At 29.9% G+C, this 23,979-nt stretch overlaps 1 protein-coding gene, 2 long non-coding RNA genes and 1 pseudogene across 3 annotated transcripts; 2 read left to right on the top strand and 2 right to left on the bottom strand.

Moving 5' to 3' along the window:
• Window positions 1–3,573: 3,573 nt before the first annotated feature.
• LOC120156450 lies at window positions 3,574–4,119 on the top strand. Its single transcript, XR_005519068.1, has 2 exons — window positions 3,574–3,881; window positions 3,949–4,119. It is a non-coding gene; the product is annotated as an uncharacterized LOC120156450 (long non-coding RNA).
• A 144-nt stretch (window positions 4,120–4,263) lies between these two features.
• LOC120156449 lies at window positions 4,264–5,207 on the top strand. Its single transcript, XR_005519067.1, has 2 exons — window positions 4,264–4,628; window positions 4,706–5,207. It is a non-coding gene; the product is annotated as an uncharacterized LOC120156449 (long non-coding RNA).
• A 7,861-nt stretch (window positions 5,208–13,068) lies between these two features.
• On the bottom strand, window positions 13,069–15,107 carry LOC120156448 (NADH dehydrogenase [ubiquinone] 1 beta subcomplex subunit 7-like). The gene is made up of 2 exons (XM_039167776.1): window positions 14,767–15,107; window positions 13,069–13,242 (listed from the first exon to the last, which is right to left on the bottom strand). Exon 1 carries the CDS (start codon window positions 15,072–15,074, stop codon window positions 14,778–14,780), a length of 297 nt encoding a protein of 98 aa, XP_039023707.1. The 5' UTR covers window positions 15,075–15,107; the 3' UTR covers window positions 13,069–13,242; window positions 14,767–14,777.
• Window positions 15,108–15,898: 791 nt separating this feature from the next.
• Window positions 15,899–18,738, bottom strand: LOC120156445 (annotated as a pseudogene).
• Between the last annotated feature and the right edge of the window lie 5,241 nt (window positions 18,739–23,979).

Raw genomic sequence — 23,979 nt, 5'->3', positions numbered from 1 at the left:
ATAAATTTTCCATCCAATCAAATGGTGTCACGTGTCACCAATTGAATGAATGAAAAAAAATTAAATCAATAACTGTTGCTAGTGGGATTTAAACTTGGGACACAAGAATAAAATTTGAGCATCCTAACCACTAATCTAGACCATCAAATTTGTCTAGTATTCAGAACATAATCTATATAATTTATAATATAGTTAATGGTACTAAATGACCTTATAAGGACTGAAATATGAAATAATTGAATAGTATGAAAAAATAAAATAAATATATACATAATCTATATATTTTAAATGACATTTAATGCAAAAATTAAAATAAAATTGAATTTAATATGCTATAATTGAAATGTATCATTTTACATATTTTAAATTACTAAATTGTCTTCATTATTCTAATTTCATTGAGCTGAAATGTATCACATCTTCTATTTTAAAATATTATAGCGTCAATTGAATTTTAATCTTATTTAACAACTCTTTATTAAAATAGATTAATTCAATAAAATCAAATTTCCCCTAAAATTTTACTCAAATATATAATGAATAAATAATAAAATATAAATTCTTACTCTAATCGGGATATAAACAAGTCAATGTCTAAGTTAAAATGCTTACTACAATAAGCTTTAAACTATCAAGAAACTCTAAGTCAATATATATTATGTCGTGATAGGTTTTTTATTTGATGGTGCATCCTAGTGGTTTGGGAGTTTACTTCCCTCTCCTCACTATTAGTTCAAACCCCATCAGTACTGTTATTGATTCAATTTATTTTCAATTTATCCAATTGATGACACGTGACATCATTTGATTGGATGAAAACTTTATTAAATTAAATAAAAAATTTAAGAAAGAATCCAATCCATGTGAATTGTGGATTAAATTTATTGAATTAATTAAATGTTAGGACCAAATTAATAGATGTGTAATTAATGAGGACTAAATGTGTAATTATATAAATTTTATTAACTTCCACATCATCTCTTTCGTTAATATTTACATCAGGTGGCTTGATTGACAATATTTAAATAGTTAAGTGTCATGTATAGTTTACCCTAAAAACTATATTTTTTAAATATTGTATTTTTGTTAATTACATTTAAATTTTTAACTAATTTATAATTAACGTTTAGTACTTTATAATTTATGTTTTATAAATTAATTTAATAGTCCATCGTTAACGTTGCTCATCCACGCTCGACGAGCGTTGTAGAATTTTTCTATAATTATTAATATTCGATTTAATATTTTAATTTTAATATTGTATTAAAAAGATATATTTTAGAATGATCATTTTAACCTCGTTTTTTTTTCATTTACAACATTAAATTTAAATCTTTAATCTTATTTGAAAGAACGTAATGAACTAATAATTGATCAAAGTTAACTTTACGTAGTAATTAAGTAAACTTTGAAAATCTAGAAGGGGACAAAGATAATTTTATTATTGTAATTGGGACCAAACTTTAATGTCCTTTAATTTTAAAATGATACTTAAATTGTAAAATAAATGTCGTGAGCAAATATGGTTCTTTGCATTCATTGATTGAGAAAAAACATCTTGAATTTTGTACACTACGGCCAATACTTGTATGATATGAGAAAGAGAGAATAAGCTAACAAAAAATGTCATGTCCATGACGTAACACTTTGACTGTTTTTGCCAAATCCTTTTCTTCATCACGTCATTGATTTTGTCACTTAAATTGAATAGTAAAGATTTGAAATAATTGTATTGAATTAAATATTTATTTACATTTAAATATTTATTTAAATACAATCATTTATAATAATGTAATATTGATTAGATTGTTTTTAATTATATATGATTGTATATTCATTTTTTCATTTGTGTAAGTAGATTTATAATAATTTTTTATTGTTATATTGCAATCAGATGATCAAATTGAATAATATAACAAGATTAAGGTTTTAAATTTTAAAAAAGAAAAATTTATTATCAAAAAAAATTGAAGTTATATATGTATTCTACCATGGTAGAAAAGTATTTGATTAAATTTGATCAAAATAAATTAAAACGAAATAAGAAGAAATTCATAAAATTAAATGTTTAATATAAGAATAAGAACTCAAACTATATCGTTTATCTCAAATTGGTGTCTTAACTTTTTTTTTTTCCAGGTCAATCCAAGTGTCTAACGTTACAAAACGTTACACTTTAGTGCCTCGATTGAATAGTAGTTTAAAAAAGTTTTAAGTGACACGTCACATTTATAAAATTATGAAAATTTTAATTAAAATAAAAACTTATATATATATATCTATATATATATATATAATATATATAATATATTTAAAAAACAAATTTTCTCAAATCTTAAAGAATTAAAGATTTTAATTCCAAACTCAAACACCAGCTATCACCATCGTCGCACCAACCATCGCCTTCGTTAATGTGGTCTTGGTCGCCGCCATCGACGAACAACCACCTAGTGACCAATCATCGTCTCAATCTCCTGAAATCCTAAACTTAAATCACTAAAAGTTGAAACATTCAAATCTCTTGAATCTCTAAGGGAAGGATTTAGTTTCTTTAAAAAAATTAAATATATTTTTATTTTAAAAAAAATTTAAAATTATATAATATGACATGTGTCCTTAACAGACCTTTTTAACGGCAGTTATGGACAAGACACTAAAGTGATAACGTTGTAATGTTAAACACTTGAATTAACCGAAAAAAAATTAGACATCACTTTAGGAAAAAAGATATGTTTAAACACTTTTTTTATACTAAGTCGAGATTAAACTAAAAATAAAAATATTGTCGCAAATGAGAAATTCAAGCTACATAAATATTTTTATGGTGATTCTAGAGCATAGGTTTAAATTTGGTCAAAACTTAAGTTAATACAATAAAAAATTAAATAATAAAATAACTTAATTAAAAATTAAAGTGAAAATAATTTTAATTATTTTAATTTAACCAGTAGTATTTGATCTATTGATTTATCAATTTCGATCGCATTTGACATAAGCTCATTATAGAGTAACCTCCTAACTCAATTTGATACATTTATAAATTTAATATTTAATCCTTGATCTTACTTCAAATTTAAATTAAATTAAATTTTTAATTTTTAAATTATATAAATTTAACTTAACTCGAATTAAAAATTAGAAAAATAAAATCCTCCCTTTTCACATTGTTTTCGCAATGTCGTGTAAAGTAGCGATTGCGTCCCTTGCCACTGTCCATTCCTAGAGTTGAATCTCTGACGCATCTGATTTTTGTCTGGTTTCTAAAAAATGGATATAATTACCTAAACAATAAAAGTTGACAAAATGGCAATGCGTAGAGTACCTCAAGAGAAACCCAAAAATCATAATAAACACTACAAAACCCAATGGATTCATCATCTGTTAAGTTCTAGAAAGAAAATGGACACCACGGGAAAGCTTCTACTCTTTTTCCCAGCTTCTTTCTGCCTCTACCTCGTCGTCGCTTTCTTCTACATCGTCTACAAATGGTGGATCCCTCTTCGTACACAGTTCATACTGAATTCACAGGGAATCAAGGGCCTCCTTATGATCATCTATGGAAACACAAACAAGTTGTCCAGCTGCAAAGGGAAGCATCAAGCAAACCTCTGGGATTGACACATGATATATTCCCCAGAGTTATGCCTCATTTCATTACTGGATCAACAAATACGGAAAGATTCATCTCAGCTGGAATTTCGAGCTCAACTCGAAATCGCAGAACCAGAACTGGTGAAGAGGTGCTGAGAAACAGTGAAAAAGCTTTTCCAAAGAGGGAGCCTACGTATTTCTTTGAGAAGATGTTAGGCGACGGGCTTGCTTCAAACCGAGAGAAATGGTCGAGGCAAAGCTAGCCAATTCCTTTCATGGGGAGCTTAAAGGTAAATTTGACCATGTCCAGTCGTTATCTGATTCATTGACGATATATGATTCTATCGAATGTTGCAGAGATGACTCCGGCGATCATTGCTGGTGTCGAAACGATGCTAGAGAAATGGAAAGGTAAAGAAGGAGAAGAGAGATCGAAGTGTACCAGGAGTTCAGATTATTTGCTTCAGAGTAATATCCAGAACAGCTTTTGGTAGCAGCTATTTGGAAGGGGAGAAGATTTTTGACATACTGATGAAGCTATCAGCGATTGCAGGAAGAAATATTTATAAAACAAGGATTCCTATCATCAGGCAAGTTCATCGAATTAAAGTTTAGTAATTGTATTTCAATAACATCGAATTAAAAAATCAATGTTTTGGTTTGCCGTTGCAGCAATATTTGGAAATCGGCTGATGAAATTGAATCAGAAAACTTGCGAAAACAATACATGACACTGTGATGAAATCGTTAGAAAAAGGGAAGAAAAAGTAGTGACCGGAGAGGCAGAAAACTACTTTCTGGGATTACTTGTAAATGCCTATCATGAATCGGACGAGAAAACAGGCTTTCGGAACAAGATTTGGTAGATGAATGTAAAACTTTCTATTTCGCCGGGCATGAAACAACTAATTCCTTGCTTGCATGGACATTCCTCCTCCTAGCAACCCACACAGATGGCAAGACAAAGCACGAAAAGAGGTGTTGGAGGTATTCGGTAATCGAAACCGGATTCGGAAGGGATCGCCAAACTAAAAACTGTAAGCCATCTACAAGATTCTGACCATTTCATTAGCTTGAACTACACTATGAATTATATTCCTTTTCTCTGAAACAGATTACCATGATTATCAATGAAACTAAGACTTTACCCTTCTGTAAACGGAACTACGAAAAGTCGGAAGAGAAGTCCGATTGGGAAAACTTGCCCTACCTACTCCTTTAGAGCTCGACATCCGTATCATAGCACTTCACCATGACCCTGACTTATGGGGAAACGATGTTCATCTTTTCAAACCGGAGAGATTCGCCGAAGGGATTGCCAAGCTACAACTTCAATGCAGCAGCTTTTCTTCCCTTCGGGTTGGGACCTCGATCTTGCGTTGGAATGAGCTTTGCAATTACTGAAACAAAATCGCTCTCTCCATGATTCTGCACGCTACAGTTTCACATCTCCCTGCATATGTTCACTCACCAGTGCCCGTCTTGTACTCAAGCCAGAACATGGACTTCAGTTGTTGTTTCATTCACTACATGGTGATGCGTGAAACAATCGGCTGCTGATCTCCCAAAGAATTAGCATGTAATATAATTATCAATAAACAAAATGGTGTAGGAACCGTTCCTTGTATTAAGCTTGTGAATTACTTCAACGATGCGGAGAAGAGCATGAAGCAATCCCTAGTATAATTACTTAGACAAAGGGATTGATTCATTTATCTTGTGTTTCTTCAAACATCAATATTTGAAGCCTACTTATCTAATTCTAGTAGAATATCGTCTAAAGTATTTGTGTGGAACTGATTATATCTTCACTTGCCCTAACGTGAATACAGTGTTGTCATCCAATAAATGAATTCATATTTTAAAAACGTCACCCTTTTGGATAATCCATAGGCCGCTTCTAATGGCCTCCTCTTGTTCGAGCCATCGACAAGCTCCGTAGTAGAACTTGGGCAACCTTCATTGTTTGGACTCCATCAACTCCTTAGCCAAGGCTGCTGTCAATCACAACATCCACTGCCGTTTTGAGGAAGTTCCCCGGGATCTTTTACAGCTTTTAATAAGGATAGAATAAGCATGAGTTTGATGTAAAGCCTCTCCATGATTGGATATCTCTTTAATTAAAAAAGAAAGATCATTTTGATAAATAATCATTGATGAATGCGTTTTGGATTTTTTTATGTGTATATGGATAATAACCAAGCATTGATGCTTGAAAATACATCTCCACATATTTTTCTTCACTTTAAGCCCGTCTCTCATTGGGATTCATATGTATCCACACTGACCTCCACTTCTTTCAATGGCACTATGAACCCACAAACTAAGATTGATCTACCTCCAATCCAAAATAGCTGGCTGCTAATAAGTGGTCATCAGTGGACCAAAGCTTAGGAAGAAAAAAAAACAAATAAGGTGGGGTTACAACAAGCTAAACCCATATCTAAAATACTTTTGGATACATGAAAACTGATGTTAAAAATTCGCATCCAATCTTTGTAGGACCTGGAAAATTCAAGAAATTATCATTACAAAACATAAAAACCATAGCCGCCGTACTCTTTTGCGTGTATAATGCCTGATTGGGTGGCTTGAATTGATCAGCATTCAAAGTAAGTAGTCACCCACCAATTAAAAAACTTCAATGGCCTCATTTTCTTCAAAATAGTATACTAATTTATTAATGTTTGATTAGTGTGTTTATCAATGAAGCAATCTGTCTAATCTGTGAACATCAGTCCAACTTCTTGTCAAAACGCAATTTAATCTTATCATCTGCATTCTCTTTTATATAACCAGATATGGTTGAACACATGATATTTTGTATCCAACTTTCGATGAACACACATGTGAGTAGAAATTTACTCATTCGATCGATGGCCTTCGTTACCGGAAGAGATAAATGATTCCTAAATGGGATGTTGTTTTAATTTACCGTGGAAGGAGTGAATATATTCCTTAAGAATAGGACCTAACCAAGCTGAAATTGACCAAAAGATTTGACTTGAAGAGACCACCGAAAAGGACCTGTTGGAGATTCCTGAGGAGCTAATTTTAGGTCTTCAAGGCAGCCTTTAACTTTAATATAGTCGGCCAATCACATGGCGGATCGAGTCGATTGTTTTAGCATCAACCGGAATAAAGATTGTTCCCTCCATGATTCTGCAAGCTATAGTTTCACCCTCTCCCCTGCCTATGTCCACTCACCTTACGAGTCTTGTACTCAAGCCACAACCATGGGATTCCCTTGTTGTTTCGTTCCTACGTACTGATGCTTAAAATTCTCGGTTGTTGATCTCCAGAAATGATAACAGTCTTTTTTAATTAATCTTTCCTTCTTTTATGAAAATAGACTAAATAATAAATGGTTATTGTTCTTCTTCTCAATATTATGATTGACATGTCTACATACGTCATTTACTTGATTATTCTTTTTATCTATGTCTACTTTAGACACTCGGATGAATATTGATAGACACTCGTAATCACCGAAGATAGGTTATTATTGAGTTACAGTGATGTTAGTTTGTCAATAAACCATTACTGTTATATGTACTTGTATGTTGGTGTTTATCTTCACGGTCTACAATTCGTTTATTTTGCATTTATCATTTATTTGAGTACTTTGGTTTTACCTTTTATTTTCCTTCTATAATATTTTTTATTCTTAAGTGGTTAATTTGTATATTCGATAATTTTTGAGAAAACACTCTTTTGTAATATCTTTCTTGTAATTGAACCAGCAGAACCAAACATAAGTTTGGGCCTTTAAGCTACTGGGTTCGTATGATCTTAAACCAACCCAACCAAAGTACATTGGGCCGAACAAAACGATTGGAATTATAAAGGGACCATATGCAACGTTGCCTTATTTTTAAATAACTCTATAAATTTCTAAGAGAAAAAGATAGTGAAGCATATATAAAGTCCAATTTATTTTCTATATAATTATTGATATTCGGATTATTAATTAATTAATTAATCATATATAATGTTATAGAGGTCTATTTTAAAATAACCATTTCAGTTTATTTTTTATTCACAATATTAGAATTTAAAGATATATAATTATGGATGATATTGTCACGTTTAACGAGCACGAATGAGCACCGTTAATGATAAAAATCATTAATGATGAGTATTATTAAATTAAATTATAAAACGTTAAATTATAAAGTACTAAACGTATAATTATAAATTAGTTAAAATTTTAAATGTAATTTAATTAAAATACAATATTTATAAAACATTATTTTTTAGGGTAAACTATACCATTGACCACCTAACTATTTACCCATTTTACTTTAACCACCGATTTCTCAATTTTATCAATTGGGTCACCTAGCTATTTAAATCTTGATTTAATTCAATAAATTTAATTTTCAATCCGATGGTGACATGTGTCGTGTGTGATGAATATTTTATATTTTTTATTAATAAAATTTTCATCCAATCAAATAATGTCATGTGTCGCCAATTGAAAGAATAAAAAATAAATTAAATCAATTCGTTACTAGTGGGTTTTGAACTTGGGACACTAGCAAAAAGTCTAAGCACCTAACCACTAAGTGAACCATTAATTTGTCTAGTAACAGAACATAATCTATATAATTTATAATATAGTTAATGGTAATAAATGACCAACATGAAATAATTGAATAGTATGAAACTATAAAATATGTATAAAAAATATTATAATTGATTAATAAATGATTATTATTTTTTATTTTAAATGACATTTAATGTAAAATTTAAAATAAAAGTGAATTTAATATGTTATAATTGAAATGTATCATTTTACATATTTTAAATTAATAAATTGTCTTCATTATTATAATTTTATTGAGCTGAAGATCACATCTTCTATTTTAAAAATATTATAGTGTCCATTGAATTTAATTTATTGAGCTGATTTATATGTATAATTGAAATGTCATGTCCATGATTCACGTAACACTTTGACTGTTTTTGCCAAATCCTTTTCTTCATCACGTCATTGTTTTGTCACTTAAATTGAATAGTAAAGATTGAAATAATTGTATTGAATTAAATATATTTATTTACATTTAAATTTTTATTTAAATACAATTATTTATAATAATGTATTGATTAGATGTTTTAATTATACATGATCTATATATATCATTTTTTTTTATTTGTGCAAGTAAGATTTATAATAATTTGTTATTTGTTATAAGATCTAGAATGTTATTAATAAATCATTTATCATCTAAATTTATCATATATTATAATGTTATTTTTAAAATGATTTTAGAAAAAATGTCGACGAGAGTATAAAAGAGTTCAAAAATTGATGGAAAAGAATTTATAAGAGTTGCAATCTGATGATCAAATTGAATAAAATAACAGATTAAGGTTTTAAATTTTTTTTAAAAAATTATTATCAAAAGACAAATTGAAGTTATATATGTATTCTACGATGGTAGAAAGTATCTTGATTAAATTTAATCAAAATAAATTTTAAACGAAATAAGAAAGAAATTCATAAAAAATTGAGAGATTAATTATTTAATATAAAATAAGAACTCAAACTATATTGTTTTTCTTAATGGGTGTCTTAACTTTTTTTTTTCCAGGTCAATCCCAGATGTCTAAAGTTACAAACGTTATCATTTTATGTGTCTCGATCGTAATAGTCGTTAAAAAGTTTTAAGTGGCACGTGTCACATTTATAATTATGAATTTTTTATTAAAATAAAAAACTTTTATATATTATATATATATATATATAGATATTAAAAAAACAATCAAATTTTCTCAAATCTTAAAAACATTAAAGATTTCAATTCCAAAACCGAGACACCAGCTATCACCGTTGTCACACCAACCATCGCCTTCGTCATGTAGTCCTGGTCCCCGCCTTCGTCAATGTAGTCCTGGTCCCCGCCTTCGTCAATGTAGTCCTGATCCCCACCTTCGTCAATGTAGTCCTGGTCCCCGCCTTCGACGAAAACCACCTAATGACCAATCATCAACCAACTCCTGAATCCTAAACTTAAATCATTAAATGTTGAAACATTCAAATCTCTTGAATCTCTAGGGAGATTTAGTTTTTTTAAATAATAATATTTTTATTTTTAAAAAATATTTTAAAATTATATAAATATACATGTGTCATTTAATGGGTCTTTTTAACGGCAGTTATGGACAAAACACCTAAAGTGAAACGTTTATAACGTTAGACACTTGAATTAACTGAAATTTTTAGACATCATTTTAAGAAAATGATATATATATAAATATGGTGGTCTAAGAAAGTCTATAGGACCCATAAGGGCAATATCTTTTCACTTTCCAGAATCCATCAAGCGGTCTCAGTGATAAAAGGAAATATTGTTCTCCCTAAGATAATGAATTCGAGTAACTGTATCCGTAGAGTAACTAGCCCAAACTATTAAACAAAAAAAATTCCCATACCAAAATTGATTTAATTAGAAAAGTAGTAATAATTAATACAATTAATGCACGTAACCATCTGTGAAAAGAAGAGACAGAGTGATAAACTTTTTTATAAGTTAGGGTTGTAGATATCCACTAAAACAAAAGTATTAGGTTTTATTTCTTCTCTTTGAAGCTCCACATTATTCCTCCAAACCTAAATGTAATGCCCCAAACATCAGTCAGACTAGAATGTAGGATTTCAAATTTGGAGGTTTAATTTGATAATTGAAAAGTTCAAAGATTGATTTTGGAATTTTTTGTCTAGGACTTATTATCAAAGATTGAAGATTGGAAGGGCATTATGCATGAAATGAATTTAAAATTCATTTTAAAGGATATTAAAGCATGTGGAAATAAGGAAGAAAAGCCTAGACCTTTGGATATTTTCTTCTTCTCTCACCCCATAAACCCCATTGCAAAGGTGAGTTCTTTTAAAGTTGATTATTCCTTTTATTTTTGGGTTGGTTTTGAATCTTTGGTTGGTATAGAAGATTAAGGAAGCTTAAAGATGAAAGTGATTAAGGATTTAATGGTGAATTAATAAAATGGGTTTTTTAAGTGAAAGGGTGAAATTGGTTTGTAATTAGATTCTAAAGGTATATTTCACTTGTCAAAGGTCTAATTAAGGTGTTTGAAGTATTAGAAATGATTGAGAACATGTTTGAATATTGGTATGATTTTTAGTTTTAAGTGTTCCATAGAGAAATCTGGATGTTAAGGTATTAATGGATAAAATTTGGTTGTGATAATGTTAGTAAATTTAAGGGTTTGATTGGCTAAAGAATGAGATTTAGAAGTGTGGGTAAAATTTGAAGTGAATGTTGAATTATGGACAAGGGTATCGGTACTGGAAGAATAATACCAATACTATAAGGTTAAACTAAAGGAAATAATATGCATAGGATTAATATCGATATTGATTGAAGCAGTCGATACTGATGTGGAGGTATCGAAACCAAGGGTGAGGTATCGATACTATAATTGAAGATGAAGTTCCAAAATGCCAAAATGATTGATACTGAAATGGGTATCGGTACCATAGAAGAAAAATATGGTATTGTAGGAGGGGTACCAGTACTATTTAGTCTGAAATTTAAATTATGAGTTTTCGTTCCGTTTATGTAAGTGCTAATTGGTTACTCGTTAATGGAAATTCGGTATTGATATTGGACATGTCTATGTGTAGATTTGGATCGAAACGTACCGATGGAATCAGCATAGTAAGAGATTGAATGAAAGAAAGGATTTTGTTTAGGACTTACGTGAGGCAAGTGCAATTTATTTATTTATATTAAATATGAGGACAGATAAGCCCAACCTCAAAGGTTTTCGATCGAAAATAGTTTTATTTATTTTATGCATATTTTTATAATGTTTATATAAATTGTCTTTTTAAAATATTGTTTTAAATGTATTAGTATGTGAATATGTTATATGTGAATGGGTTCTACGCGGAAAGTTTCTATGCGAATGTGTGCTATGTGAATAAAAGATACTTTGAATAAGGAAATGAAAATAATTATATGGTTAAAGCCCAAGTATATGTATGAGAAATAGAGGTATAGTTGGCATGCCAAGAGTCGATGGTTCTACGCGATCCTTTGGGACAAATTTCTACGTGGTCCTTCGAGACATTCTATGTGGTCTTTCGGGACAAATCTATGTGGTACTTCGGTGCATATTCTACGTGGCACTTCGGTGCAAATTTTATAAGATGTGGTGACTACAATTATAATGCACAACCTCAATGTACTCACATACATTGATTCTCAATAATATGTTTTGGGCTCTTTAAACAAATTAATATGGATTGAATAGTATAAGATTATCAATATGTGTATGAATGGTATATTGGTTTCCATATATAATGTTTCTTGAAAATGTTAATAATTGTTTATTGTTTTATATTCATTTATGTCAACTAAGTCACGACTTAGCGTGTGAGTGTTTCATACGTAGGTTCAAAGAGATCAGAGGAGTAAAGCTAGGAAAGGACAACATACACTTGAAGAAGATCATATAAAAACAATTTGAACTGTTTATCATTTTGTAATTTTGTTGACATGTATCATAAAAGTTTTAAATTGAAATGCTCTGATCAGTTTTGTAATCTTACTATTCTAATTTATGTAAGTTATCAAGCATTTATTTTCATTTTGAATATGAATTTTTCAATATTACTTTTGTATAATGGTTGATCACTAAAAGAATACTAAAAGAATAATAAAAGGTTTAAATTACAATAAATTTTTAGAGTGTCAAAGTTTTGAAAAGTCAAAGGAACACCTCGAATTCGTATTCGGGTACGGATTAGGGGTGTTACACTAAAACTTTCAAAACATTACAAATTATGTAGTTATTATTATTATCGGTATTCCTCAATGTAATCCAACTTTGCGGTTTATAGTCTTACATTCCATCAGCAATTTTTGTCATTTGTTACCTATTGGATTACTTTATGTATAATTTATTGTTCAAAGATGTCATACATTTCTCACATTAGGGTTTAGGGTGTGACATAATTGATCATCATCCAATATTTATGACTTAACCTTGAATTTTAATGAATTCTACATCATTTCAATCCATGCATATTGCCTAAAGACATGTTTAAGGTCAAACTGTTTAATTTTAAAATTGACGAGGACTCGAGGAGTATTTAAATAAAAATAGATTAAAATTCAAAAAAAAAATCAAAATGATTGAGACTGAAGAAGTATTTAAGTTTAAGAGGGGATAAAGTTAATTCGAACATTTTCAAAATTAATAAGACCTAAAACATAATTCAACAATTTGAGAAGACTTAATGGCCAACAAGGAGTTTGATATTGTAGCATTAATAAGATAAATTGATGCATACTGTGGAAGACAACCAATTTAATTAAAAATTGAACAATGGTCTATCTTGTATGTATCCGTTCATTTGGTTTCTTCTTATGAACAAGTTAGCTCAACATAAATATGTATTTCAACATGAAAAACCAAAGTTTAATTATGTAATCTGAGGCACATATGTCCAAGAAAATCATCTGTTTGATCATTAACCTTATTCCATAAACAAAGTTGATGAGCAGCTAAAGATCAGAAGAAAGAAAAATGGTGTCCTTTACATGAGTTCAGGACAAACAGTTTCCACTTTTTATCGGATGACAACAACAAAAATCAAACATCCCCGAAGCCGTTAAAACCTGCCGCATTTAAATCAGGTAACATAAGCATAACTTGCAGAGAATGATATAAAAACCATGAAAGTAACCAGCAATGAAAAAATAATACTAGTTGAAGCAATAGATCTTAGGACAGGATATACATAATACAACTGCAATTCAACCTTAGTCCCCCGAGTCGCCAATGTATAAATATTGCATGCTAGAGTCGGCTTATGTCCTAAAAAGAGAAACACTTATTCTAATGAGTAATGATATTACTGATAGTAAGCAGACTACGGTATAACAACAGGGTATCGTTCAAATGAACCACTGAAATAGCACTGAGTTATTCTGATAACAGTGAATATACCATGGAGCCACAAGGCCTCCCATATTTTCACTTAATATTAGCATGAACGTTGTGACATTTATGAGTTTCACGAATCTCTAGTAATCAAGCTTCTAATCTAAGAATTGTTGTGAGATTCAAGTCCACACAACGCACCACAAAATGATACCTAAGTCTGAGCTATTTATCATGTTTCTTTTCAAACTCAAAACAGAATGCAGCAATGTAATCTGCAAATGGGACTTAAAACAATGTCATTTTGATTCGCAAACTCAGACATTCTGAGATATTTCACTTGCATCAGTCCAAACTTGAGGGAAACAACCGATAACAATCAAACTAATCAAAACTCATCTCAAGTAGATAATCGGGATATTCCACTTTTCTACATGTGCATCTAAAGCCTCGGTGTTCACCAGTTGAACTTCTATTTCCTTGTTACTTCATAACCACACTATCTGATATTGATCATAATCAACATAGTTGCATTGGCTAAGCCTACTATTAATTCACTTAAATAAAAGAAAATAAGTTAAATAGGAAAGCTATCTATTGTTAGCAAAACAGAATATGCAATCTCATGATCCAAGATCCAGAAAGAACTTGCAAACATTAGCCATCACTTGGCCGTTCATGATCTTAACCAAACCCATTTTTTAGAGGTGGTACATCAGCGTGAAGTACAGAACGCGTCTGTTTATAATCTCCCTATAAGAATCCCTATATTGTGGATAGCCCCATTCTGCAATATTCTAAACCATTAGGCAAGAACAACCTAATACCATTTCCAAAATATTCAAAGTGAACATGATTCTGTGGACTAAAGGACCCCAAATCAAAAAACATTGAGGCACATACCAGAATTCCCCTTTTTTCCAATAAAAAAACGAAAGGAGTCCGATATCAGGAGACAGGAAACCAGGTTCCTTGAAAGTATTGATAACGGGATGACAGAAATTCATTAATATCACAATCAACATGGAAAACTAAAAAGAAACACCTAATCGCTTCAATTGAATGCTAAGACCAAACAGGAAATTGCTATTGAACATTTAACAATAAACACCTGATTTAAGACAAAGCCCAGCTAAGAAAAATCCCGATCATACAATAACCTATCTAATCAATTCAACAAAACCCATAAAGTTTCTAACTTTAAAAGCCTAATAAATTCAAAGAACCCATCGTCAATAATGCGAAATATGAATGACTGACATCTGGGTAGCTCAAGTATTAGCAGTTTTGGGGATGAGAGGGATCGATCCGCCTTGTTTCCGGCCTGTTTCAACTTGGCCCTCTTCACGGATCTGCATCTGCAGCATCCTCTCCATGACGAGCTCGTACTCACACTTCTCGTACGGGTGGCGTTCGTTCTCGCATTTCCAGGGCAAGTAAAACTCGGCTTGCCGGCACTTGTTGAGGGGATCAAGGTGGGCGCATTGGTCCCTATGGGATGGCACTTTGTTCGCCACCATCTCTTCCTGCGTTGCTATCATCTTCTTCGATGAACCCTTCACTTCCATTCTCTCTCTCCTCTGAACCTACAAAATGCCTACTTCGTGAGATTTACCTTTGCAAATGCTTTTGTATCGTTATTGAATTTATTTACCTCGGTTAATTTAGATTTAACCTAGTAAAACAGTAATACTACTGTGGTAACTTCTTTTTTGTGCATTTTTAGATAACGTTATTATTTTGTTTAATTATGGTTTTAGTACTTTTAGATATATTAAAATTTTAAATTTATTCACTTTTTAATTTCGCATAATTTATTTTTCAACTTTAAATATAAAGAATCAAGCTGATAACATCTTTAATTGTTTTTATCAAAATAGTAATGTCTTTTATAAAAAAAAGTTTAAAAATTCAGTTGACATGTTAGGTTATTATTAATTGAATATATTGATTGAATTCTTGTATGGTACTATGTATATTTAAGAGGTTGAACTTGGTTGATATATTTTTAATATTTAAGTGAACCATAAGATTATATCTATTCAAAAAATTTCTTAACCACGTATTGACAACGTACGCACACCCTATAAATGTAACTACTCGAACCCAGAACCTCTAAAGAAAACAACACTCCCTTTTTATCAGCTGAAAACACAGTTGAATGGTTACAACCTGCAACTTTTATAATACATTAGTAAACAAGAATGAATGCCAACACCATTAATCAAACCAGAATAGTTTAGTCCAAATATGGAAGGATGACATATGATTGAAAAGCATGCAGTATTTTATGTACAATAAGCTAGAAACAGACGCAAACTAAAATCAATACAATAAGATACAAGACAGTTACTTTTCAATATTGAGAAGCATGCAGGTTTTATCTTATAAGTTATAATAAAATTACAGCTGAATTCCTCTCCATATCAGAAGCAACTTTAAGAAGCCTTCTTCTTCTTGTACCTGGAAGCGCAGACGGTGTACACCGACAAGTTCAATAAGCTGAGGGCAGCCAAGAACCAGAAGAAATAGTCAAGATGACCCTCGTTAAGGTTGTCCGGGATCCAGCCAACTTGGCCACCTTTTGTTGTGAAGTAAGTTACAACAGTCAGAATAAAAGAACTCAGGTAATTGCCCAAAGCTGTAGTTAGGAGTGAAAGCGCACTGCATAAACTCCGCATGGCATCAGGGGACTGATCATAGAAGAACTCGAGTTGTCCGATAAATGTGCACACCTCTGCAGCACCCAACAAGAAATATTGAGGTATTTGCCAAAGAATACTAAGGGGTACTGCGACCTGTTTATCAACCAAATCTAGCTCTTCTGCGAGCTGCAATCTCCTGATCTCCACCACAGCAGCTGCTGACATGCATAGGAATGAAATAAAGAGACCAATTCCCATACGTTGCAACTCTGAGAAGCCCCGTTCCTTGCCTGTGAACTTTCTTGCTATTGGGACAATTATCCTATCATAGACGGGAACCCAAAAAATAACACTGACAACATCAAAAGTTGAGAGGGAGGCGGGAGGAATAGTGAAAGAACCAATCTTTGTATCCATCATCATGCCTTGTTCCACAAACATAGTTGACATTTGGGCATAAACAGCAGAGAATACAATTCCAGTAGCCCATACAGGAAACATGCGGATCAAAATTTTCAATTCTTCTACTTGTGTTACAGTGCAAAGCCTCCAGGAGTTTGAGAAGTCCCCACTTTTAGTTTCAGCATCACTGACTATGGCAGCTTTATCTAGGCACCTGCAACAAGATGGGATTAACAAAACTAACAAAGAAAGAAGCAGTATAGCTGTTGAGACTTAAAGAAACTTGTTTGTTAAAAAAGGAAACTTCACGAGGAATAGAAAATTGAGATCAATCATTCAGAACTCGAAAAATAAATTAAGAAACTTTACTTCAACTCATCACTGTGCTCCAGTTTCCGACTTCCTTCAATGGTAGATTGCTTGTCACTTGTTTCATACAGGAGGGTACTATCTTCAGGTACCTCAAGATGCCGTTTATGAAATGCTGCAACCACGACCTGGCACATTCTTGTAATAGGGCTTCCTCCAGGTCTCTGAAATCTGTAGAGAGCTGTGCCTGAGAAGAAACTGCCAATAGCAAGGCCCATAAACAATGCTGGAATGCCAAATCCAAGACCCCATCCAGCATTGTCCTGAATCCACACCAGAAAACTGCTTGATATCAGAGCGCCGATGTTGATTGAAAAATAGAACCAGTTGAAAAAGGACCCCTTCTTCACCCTTTCTTTGGGATCAGTATCATCAAACTGATCTGCCCCAAAGGATGAGACACACGGTTTGATTCCACCTGTCCCTAATGCAATCAGATAGAGCCCAAAGAAAATACAGCATACTGAGCTGGAGTAGCCGAGGGACAAATAGAACCCACACATTCAGCAGGCTTCAGTGCAGGAATTGATGCTGAGAGAGTCAATGTACACATTCCCTGAATCAGATAGTAAATGTGTTATCGAATGCATCAGAAAGCAAAATCAAAACATATAAATAACTTGCCCATTTTAATTAAATATAAGAACCAGAATCCAGTAATCAATGACATGAAATGATGGCAATTTGATGTCCTCACATAGCCAAAAGTCAAATTCTTTACCATATAAAGTGTTGGAAGATATTATAAGAAAAAAGTTATAAATTCCCGGGTTTACATTCGAAAAGGGGTCAAAAAGTTTCTTCTATGAGTTAAACACAGAAGATACTCAGCAAAACAACTAGCTATGAAAACCGAGAACCATGCATTAATTTAAATAGCATGTGAAGGACTATGTAAAAAAATCAGGGTTAATGACATGATAAAAATTGCAGAAAACACAATGTCAAAAAAGAAAAGTAACCAAATACTATGCACCTAGGTGGTAGCTCAACTTCATGAAAAGTACTTCAGCATAATGAAGCAATAATTACACATCATATCTGATATATAACTAATTCGAGCGTAAAACTGAAAAACATCTAAAACGGATAAGACATAATTAGTGTGAATTATATTACAATGAAGTAGATGGTGGAGAAGGCAGCAATTGTCCAATATCTTCCCCAATATGCATCGGCTAAGACAGCCCCGATCAGAGGTGTAAGGTAGCAAGTTCCTTGCCAAGTAGTCACATTTCTTGCAGCCGATACATTTCCTTCATGCAGTTTCTTGGTCAGGTAGCTCACAAGATTAGTCGCTATCCCATAATAAGCCAACCTCTCACAGCATTCATTACCTACAATTATATGAAACCTGACAAGATCAGCTTCCTCAAACAAAACCCATTCAAAAGAAAGAGAAAAGAGAAGAAGATAAATTTATAATTCACCCAAAATGAAAGGGCATGCTCTCCAATTTCCAGTATTATGCTTCAAAACAGGATTCCCATTGAAGTCAACGGAGCCGTCCCCGGTGTAAAGCGCGCTGCTTTCAGCCTGGAAACACAAGAAATTGAACCATAAGTTCCAAGATAAAGAATTTCAACAACAAAAAACAACAAACCCAGAATTTTAACCATTGTCAAAGGTGTCTGGAGCAAAATCAATGGGCAGGCAAAGAAATCTCAGAGAAGATTAAATAAGAAAAACCTGATCAACATGTCCAGCTTCCAAAAGCAATCTCTCTTCATCGACAGATCCCATGATTGCTTTCGCAACGGAACCAATCAAAAAATCTAAAAGATTCAAAATCCTCAAAACAATCAGGGAAGACTAGGGACAAAACATAAGATATTTTGTCTAATTAAATTGTTATAGTAATTGCAGATAAAAAAACATTGGGTGTACATAAAGATACGTATACGGGTTTACCTTCTTACACGGGTACCGTAATTTCGAACACTTTTGGAATCTAAGGAACTGGATGGAATCCTTAAGCTCTCATTGATTCGACAAAGGTGGAGCAGTGGAATATTAGGAATAGGATTGGAGCCGGGCACGCTTCCCTATCTCAGGGCTAAGGGCTTTTATTTCACTTACCCAATAGAGATATGTGTTGGGATGTACAAGGTACCGCAGTTTTATTTCACTTACCCTATAGAGATACGTGTTGGGATGTACAAGGTACCGCATTATTAATATATGGTTAAGTATTTTATTTAAAATGTTAAATATTTTAGATAACGTATAATATTAATATTTTTGGTAAAAAATAATAATTTATATAGTATTTTATTTAAAATATTAAAAAAATATTAATATTTTTAATAAGATTTTTTTTAACTGTATATTAAGATTGTCACAAAACAGAACTGTCCCTAAGGTTGGACCATGGGTTTGAGTTTGGATTCAGTTGAGGTTAAAGTTTGGGTAAACTACTCGTATAACCACTACTAAAATATTTCTCTATTTTCACTTTGACAATATATGTTTTGATTTTATTAATCGTATCATTTAATTATTTAAATGTTTCAATCAGACTGCTTATCATTAATATTTTAAAAAAGAGATGGTGTGGTTGTTAAAATATCTGTGATCCAAGTAAAAAGGGTAAAATAATTTAGTGGTCATACAAGTAGTTTACCCTGAAGGTTTTAACTTTTAAGCCAAGAAGATACTTTTTAATTGCTTAGAGTAGGATTGTTAGAATTGAAATAGGGTGACACGTTGGATTATGGATGACAACAAGCGGATGATCAGTATTAACTATTTTTTTCTTAAAAAAAATAGTTAAAGTGATTATAAATTAATATCTTTAAGAATTTGTTTTAGACATTGATAATGTATGCACGTCTTACAGACGTAGTTGCTCGAACATAATTTTCTAAAGATAACAAAATTATCTTTTATCGTGGAAGTCATTCAATGAGTTCTTGGTATTAAAAGTTTAAATATATTTTGTTAATATTTTTATATGTTATTTTAACAATAATATCAACCAAATTATCATTTAGATACATATTTTGTTCTTTTTTTTATTATTTTAACCCTTAACATATATTATTGAGATAATATTTTAACATATGCTAAATTGATGGTGTGGTATGTATTATGTTATCTTATATGACTATATGACATTTGTTAATCATCTAAAATGATAAAATAGTAAATGTTAAATTATTCAATATGATGACGAGATATGTCGATAATTAAACATATGTGGTTGGCACGTCAAAAATATATTTCAATTGTTATTCAACCAACAATTTGTATCTAATATAAATTATTTTAATAAAAATTAAAATATCAAAAACAAAAAAATTGGAATATAAAAAATATAGTTAAAACGATTTTTCGAATAAATATTAAAAAGGTTAATTTCTACATTATGTTAATAATAAAGACCAAACCAAAGCTTGAGGATTTGGGCTTGTGGAAATTGTATGATTTTGCTAAGGCAGAAATGTCAAATCATTGCTTGCTTCAATGGACCTCTAAACCTAATTTTGAACCATTTATTCATCATAATGTAAGTACGTTATTTTAAACCCAACTTTTCCTTGCGTAGTCCTCCTCGTCTCTTAATTTTATTATTAATTAGTTTATATATATATATATATATATACTTTACAAAATACAATATGCTTTTATAAATTTAAAGGTTTTCTTGTTTTTATATGTGAATTAGTGGGCTTTTTTTTCAATATTGTAAATGTATGAACACGAGTTACACGAGATGTATATTTTATAATTGAATAATGACTGTTTTAATATTTTTTAAAATATCTTTAAATGAACATATGTCATGTGATTAATAATTGAAAATATGTTTTGTCAAATCAAACTAAAAATATTGGCAATGTATTATGTAATACTTAATTTTAAAAAGTATAATCAAGTCAAAAGTAAAACTTGTTAATGGTTGATTACCACATAAATATTCGTTATTATGATTTATGACCGACTGAAAACGAAATATAAATCAAATAATTAATGTTAAGCAATCTAAGGTTAGGCATTATGATGGTTAGATAGTCGGTTTATTAGCCGATTAAAAAGATTTTTAATATTGAAATCAATATTAAAAATTTTCAATCAATTAAAATAGTAAAAAATAATTTTTTTTTGGAAAAATAATTTAATAAATAATTTATAGCTAGTGACAAAGATATGATTTATTATGTTAGGGACGTAAATTTTAAAAATAATACATTAAAAATTTAGAAGAGATCGATTAAAAAATTCAAAACTAAATCATTAATAAAAATACAAAAAAATACATAAATTAAAAATACCATTATTCTTCATAAATTCGTAACAACTTTTGCTTTTCTTGAAAACCAAAGAATTAATTATGTTAATCAGATGCCAATAAAGAACTTAAAAGAATCTTCAAAACGCGTGATAGTAGCATTCCTAACCTACTAGAAAACTAATACATTAGAAACCTTGATTTATTAAGCATTTAGTTAACCTATATTACGATTTATTTTTCCTCTTTGTATAAAATTTTAAATATATATTTTTTCAGATAAATATAAAAAATTTATACACAAATTTTCATGCAATTTTATACATAAAATTTTACTTTGTGTAATTATACATTTAAAATTTTAATTTTTATTCAATTATACATATAAATTTTAATTTTAATTTAAGTATATACATTTTTTTAAAAACAATCTATTTATCTATTTATTTTCATGTTAAATTCATATATTTTTGTATACAATATGTAGCATGTCAATAATTTATAATCATTAAATTAAACTATATACATATATATAATTAAACAAAATTATAGTATATATATAATATTTGACATTTGATTAAAATTGATATATAATTTTAATATTTCTTAGTCAAACTATCATTGAATTTGTTTTTTTATTTTCATTATTTAGAAAAAAAATGAAAAAAAGCAGCAACCATACGACATTGCCGGATGTGGTCCAAAAATAAGATAAGATCAAAGAAACTGAACGGACCAGATTCGTCGGTCGGAACTCTCAATGTCAACACAAGACTCGGTCCTTTTGACAAACAGCTGCCGTCGGTTTCTATTTTCACTTCTCTCGTAAATTAAACATTCATAATATTATGTAAATAATTTTTATTTCTTTTCAATCTTATTATCATTAGAATACAATTTAATATTTTCTCTTAAAAAGTGATTACTTTAATAAATGTATCATAACAAAATAGATTGACATAATGATAAAATTATTCTCTAACACTTGTATAAATAGTCATTTTATTATTATATATATATATATATTTAAGTATTTTGTCTATAATATTTTAATTTTTAATCAAAATAGTTATTATTGGATGGAAATCATTGATTGATTAACCATCAGCATATGTTGTTGACGTAATATTTTTACATGTGTTTAATTGATAATGTGTTATGTGTTATATCACCTAAAGTAATGATAGGACAAGTGTCACATCACCAATTTAAGTATATATGAAAATATCACATCATTAACATGTGTTGATTGTTAGTCAACTAATAATTTTCATTTAACAAAAATTATTTTAATAAAAAAATGAAATTTTACTGACTAAAATTTTCGAACAAAATATGAGATGAAATGATCATTTATTCAAACATTGAAAGACTAATTTTATTATTATACTAAATATATCTTACTTAAATCTTAACTTAATTCTACTAAAAAATTTCAATAAAAATTTGATTATTGTCATCTTAAAATTGAAAATTTCTACAACACTCATCGAGCGTGGATGAGTACCGTTAACGATGAGCACCATTAAATTAATTTATAAAACATTAAATTATAAAGTACTAAACATATAATTACAAATTAGTTAAAAATCTAAATGTAATTTAATTAAAATATAATATTTATAAAACATTAATTTTTAGGGTAAACTATAACATTGAACATCTGACTATTTACCCCTTTTACTTTAACCACTGATTTTTTAATTTTGTCAATCGGGTCACCTAACTATTTAAATCTTGTCAATCAAGCCACTTGTCGTTAAATATTAACAGAGGAGATGACATGACAGTTAATAAAATTTGTATAATTACACATTTTGTCCTCATTGCTTACACATTCCATTAATTTGATCCTAACTTTTAATTAATTCAATAAAGTTAATCCTCAATCAGATTGTGACATGTGTCACTGTGTGATTGGATTTTTTCTTAATACTTTTATTTAATTTAATAAATTTTCCATCTAATCAAATGGTACCACGCATCACCAATTGAATGAACAGAAAATAAATTGAATCAATAATCGTTGCTGGTGGGGTTTGAATCCAAGACATGAGGAGAGGAAGCAAACGCTCTAGCCACTGCATCATTCAAATGACAAACCTATCACAACATAATATATATAGTTAATGACAAAAAAATGGAAAATGACCTAGCAAGAACTTCAATATGGAATAATTAAATAGTACGATAATATGATATATATATATATGCACAAATATTATAATTGATTAATATGTGAATGTATTTTATTTATATTTTAAATTATTTTAATGAAAAAAATAATATATTATAATTTAAATATAACGAAGAGCTTCGTTGACTTAGAATTTCCTGATAGTTGAGAACTTATCGTAGTAAACATTTTAACTTATGCATTGACTTGTTTATATCCCGGTTAGAGTAAGAATTTTATATTTATTTATTTATTTATTTATTATATATTTAAAGAAAATATTAAGGAAAACTTGATTTTATTAAATTAGTCTATTTTAATATAGAGTTGTTAAATAAGATTAGAATCCGATCGACGTTATAATATTTTAAAATAAATGATATGATACATTTTAGTTCAATAAAATTAGAATAATGAAGATAATTTATTAATTTAAAATATGTAAAATGATACATTTCAATTATAACATATTAAATTCACTTTTATTTTAATTTTGGCATTAAATGTGATTTAAAATATAAATAAAATATTCATTTATTAATCAATTATAATATTTGTTTATACATATGTATATATATTATTTTATACTATTCAATTATTTCATGTTTGAATCCTTATAATGTCATTTATTACCATTAACTATATTATAA

This window comes from Hibiscus syriacus, unplaced genomic scaffold (genome assembly GCF_006381635.1).
Source record: "Hibiscus syriacus cultivar Baekdansim isolate YM2019G1 unplaced genomic scaffold, ASM638163v2 tig00111220_pilon, whole genome shotgun sequence".
Lineage (NCBI taxonomy): Eukaryota > Viridiplantae > Streptophyta > Magnoliopsida > Malvales > Malvaceae > Hibiscus > Hibiscus syriacus.
Note: the sequence above shows the minus strand (reverse complement) of the source record. Positions and strands in the feature narration are given on the sequence as shown.